Source organism: Lolium rigidum, chromosome 2, assembly GCF_022539505.1.
Source record: "Lolium rigidum isolate FL_2022 chromosome 2, APGP_CSIRO_Lrig_0.1, whole genome shotgun sequence".
NCBI classification, from domain to species: Eukaryota; Viridiplantae; Streptophyta; class Magnoliopsida; order Poales; family Poaceae; genus Lolium; species Lolium rigidum.
Genome location: NC_061509.1, coordinates 225358679 through 225362626, shown reverse-complemented (window position 1 = coordinate 225362626; position 3948 = coordinate 225358679). Strand labels below are relative to the sequence as shown.

The window sequence follows — 3948 nt, the reverse complement described above, 5'->3', positions numbered from 1 at the left end:
GTGGTGCTTCCCGTCGCTACAGCGCCTCACCAGATCGGATGGTCTAGGGTTTGGTGTGTCGGTGGGGAGAACGGCATCGGACGACCTTGTCGTCTGTGCCCCGGCCCCCACCTCTTTTATATGGCGCTGGCGACAGGGGCCCACCAACCATACGGGTTGGGCGCCCCCGATCAGGGCGCGAGACCAAGTCGTACGACCGTTGGGTCGTACTGGAGATCAAACTAACAATGAACGGTCTTCTTCCATCACCCTATATGCGATCCTACATCATCGATTCAAGATAACACTTCAAACTAATATGTTTATGTTTAAACGTGTTGTTTACATGTTCTCTGTGATTGGTAATGTTTTATAAACAACTTTTGTGGACTAAATCTTGCGAAAATTGATCATATTATAACTAATATAAAACCCATTTGCAACATCTTTTGAAATATCTAAATATTATTTGATTTTAAAACGCCGCACACTTGCCTGCAGCCTTACTTAACTTATCTGGGTTTTATGGATGTGGTTCAACCCTCGTTCTGAATCCACCATGTTTTTGTAGACCCGGTGATAGCCACTCTGTTGGATCCGTCCCGTCCTCACAACTTCTTCTCTTGCTGGCTCCATCACCATCGATATGTTGTTGACCTCCTCCCACCCGTTGTCCTGCCATAGTCCATCAACATCTACAGCGAAGCGTTATCCGGATGGCCCAGATTAGGGCATCTCCATCATCGTCAGTAACCGAGTGGTATGTGGATGGCGGATAGCCTTCCTGATAGGGCTATTGGGGCGTTGGTGGAGATGGTGTTGGCATGTTGTCCATGGCGGGGCACATGATAATCACTATGAGTATTCAAAATCAGGAAAAATAATACTAGATATAACCGATCAGCTCCGTTCCCACCTTTAGTTACATGCGGCGTCTCTAAGGCGGTCACAAATTGATCGCCAATTTCCCACTGGAGCGAGCCAGTAGCTGGACAAGTAAGCCAGTTTGGGACCAATTGTACCGCCGGTTTGCTGCTATTTGGCCACACATAGAGCTAGGTTGGTTGGGCTAGAGAGGATAAATACTACATCATTTTCTGTTAGCAAAAAAAAATGTATTCAGCTGAATACCCATGAATATATGTGTGCATGCCTATGCTGCCCGACGATGATATTCTCCCTCTAACTACCAGCGAGCTTGTGAAGTGTCCATCGTATCAAACATTTCCTTATTTATTACTCCCTTCGATTCATATTACTTGACATTAATATAGATGTATCTAGATATATTTTAGTTGTAAATACATCGATTCTAGTTGCAAGTAATATTAATTGGAAAGTGTACATGAATCTTATATTTATCATATTTTTTCCACTTAGTATATTTTGTCCCGAAAGAGTTTTCATTTCCATATTGAATGTTAGGAGTGTACATATTTCTGACGGAAGTCAAATGTACTTGTGAATTTGGAATGAAAAGTCATGGCGCTATATTAATGCGTGCATGTACCAATTGGACGGGCGACCAAACAAAGCATAGAATTTTCCGATGAAATCTCAAAAATTCTTTTTCCAGATTGGACGGACATGGCGATCCTGAATAGAATAGCTAATCCAAACCAACTGCAGCAACTACCGTGTGCCACGAGCAAATAGATATTGGAAAAGTAGTGATACTAGTAGACTGCTACTCCCTCCTACCCAAAATATGTTGCATATAAGTTTTAATTAAAGTCAAACTTCGTAAAGTTTAATCATTTATATTAATAAAAATATAAACACAACAATATAATAATATTTTTATAATTGTTACGAAATATATTTTCATATTATATGCATTTGACATGGTATATTTTTGCATTATTATCTATATTCTTGATTAAAATTTACACAATTTATCTTACGCGGAAAATTATGCACAACATAAAATAGGCAGGAGAGAGTAGTAACATACTCCCCTGCGCCATGACCAAAGTTGTGATGGCAAACCAACGACTAAAGAGAGCTCACGCTTGACACCTAAGGAGTTCACCAAATAAGAAATATAATCATGTTGTATTTTCAAAACAAGACACGTGGTCTGTATAATCTAATTATTCTGTAAGTATTTTGTATGTACAGAAGAATGTATCCAAGAATCAATGGCCAATCGGACAAGCAATCGAGCTAGCTAGAGCCTAGAGCAGAGATGGACGTGATCGTCGTCACGGCAGGTAGAAGGATGGAACAGTCTACAGACTACAGTGGTAGTAGCAGCAGCAGGCCAACCGCCACAACCGCCCCAACGAACCCACTGACGGCCGGCCGGGAGTGCACGCCGGCGCTGCTGTCCGTCTCCCTGCTGCTCGTCGACGGCGACGTCGGCGCGACGCCCTTGAAGTCGGGGTTGGTCCCGTAGAGGCTCTGGATCCCCTGCACGTCGTCCGTCTCCAGCTCCACCTTCCTGGTGCCCGTCCGGATGGTCGGGTACATGATGGAGCCCTGCACCGACGAGTGGCCGAGCCCCAGCAGGTGGCCGATCTCGTGCACCGCCACCGACTCCAGGTCCACCGCGCCCGAGGAGGACGACGCGCTGTCCCCCACCGTCCACGCCTCGGCGGCGTCCAGGTGGAACCGGCCGTCCGTGGGCGAGAAGGCGTGCGCCAGCGTGCCGAGCGGCCCGTCGAAGCCCTCGCCGTCGCCGTGGTCCCCTGCGTAGAACCCGATGGTGATGTCCGCGTCGGCCCCCGGCGCCGCCTCAGCGAACCGCAGCGTGGTGGCGTCCGACCACCGCGCGAAGGCGCGCGCGAAGACGGCGCTGAGCGTGGCGCGGTCGATGGACGTGGCCGACGTCGCGGTCAGCGCGTACGTGAGGTCCCGCCGGAACGGCGGCCACATCGGCCCGCCGGGGAAGTAGGTGTACAGGTGGCGGCCGTGCGCGGACGAGGAGGAGTTCCTGTTCATGGTGGAGGTGCCGTTGATGACGTCGGCGACGCCGCAGCGCGGGGCGACCATCTGGGTGACCGTGGAGGGGTCGAGGGCCCCCGTGGCGTCGAGGCCGAAGTTGCGCTGGTACGTGGCGATGGCTGCCTCCAGGTCGGCGTCGAAGGCGTCGGTGAAGGGCGAGGTGGACGGCGCCGACGGGAGGTACCCGAAGTGGCTGAGGTAGCCCTTGAGCCTCGCGAGCCCGTCCCGCTCGTCGCCCATGTGGCAGCCCGAGAGGTTCTGGAACGCCGACCATGGGTTCGGGAACGGCGGCTCCGGCAATCCGGCCGGGAAGTGTGCTGCTGCCGGCGTGGCAACGATCACCAGCGCCGCCGCCACCATGGCGGCAGCAACAAACAAGGAGAGGGGAGGAGAGGCGTAAGAGGCCATTGGTGATGAAGCCCTCGGATCAGAGGAGACGAGGAGGTGAAGCAAGAACACCAAGCTGCTGTCATGTAAGCTTTAAGACACCTGCTCTGCTTGCTACGTATACTACGAACTCTGACATGAGCACTTCGGTCAGCCGGCGGAACGCGGTGATCACCACGGAGCGGGAAACATCCGCCGCTTGGGCTCAGCGAAATGTCCAGTTTCGTGTCTGCTTTTCCAAAAGTTTCGTCTGGTCAAGTACGTGGTATGTGGCCTTGCGTTTGCAGAATGTTGCTGTCAAGCCGTCACACTGTCGACTCGAAAGTCGACATGATATGGCGGCATGGCATTAGAGTTGGAACGCCTTTTGGTCTCGATAAAGCCTCGATGACTAGAACGGGAGAAGCTTCTGTCCGACTTGTTGGTTTCCGGTGAGCTACACGCAAGATCGACATCGATCGAGGATCGGAGGCTGAGGTCATGGCGGCATTGAATAGGAGGATATCGTTTGTTTCTCCTTTCTTCCAACCGCACCGGCCACGACGCAAGGAAGGGGACGACGATCGAGAAGCAAACGGAACAGACGTTGATGTTTTGAATCAGCAACTTTGTCAATCAGAATTCAGAAATTAGTAG

General features: G+C 50.8%; 1 protein-coding gene across 1 annotated transcript; it reads right to left on the bottom strand.

The window, feature by feature from the left end:
- Nucleotides 1-2013: 2013 nt before the first annotated feature.
- Nucleotides 2014-3532, bottom strand: LOC124688229 (metalloendoproteinase 3-MMP-like). The gene has a single exon (XM_047221941.1). The coding sequence runs from the start codon at nucleotides 3331-3333 to the stop codon at nucleotides 2218-2220; it is 1116 nt and encodes a 371-aa protein (XP_047077897.1). The 5' UTR covers nucleotides 3334-3532; the 3' UTR covers nucleotides 2014-2217.
- Between the last annotated feature and the right edge of the window lie 416 nt (nucleotides 3533-3948).

Excerpts from the sequence above, each read along its gene's own strand:
- LOC124688229 (XM_047221941.1), bottom strand. The coding sequence starts at position 3,333 with ATGGCCTCTTACGCCTCTCCTCCCCTCTCCTTGTTTGTTGCTGCCGCC.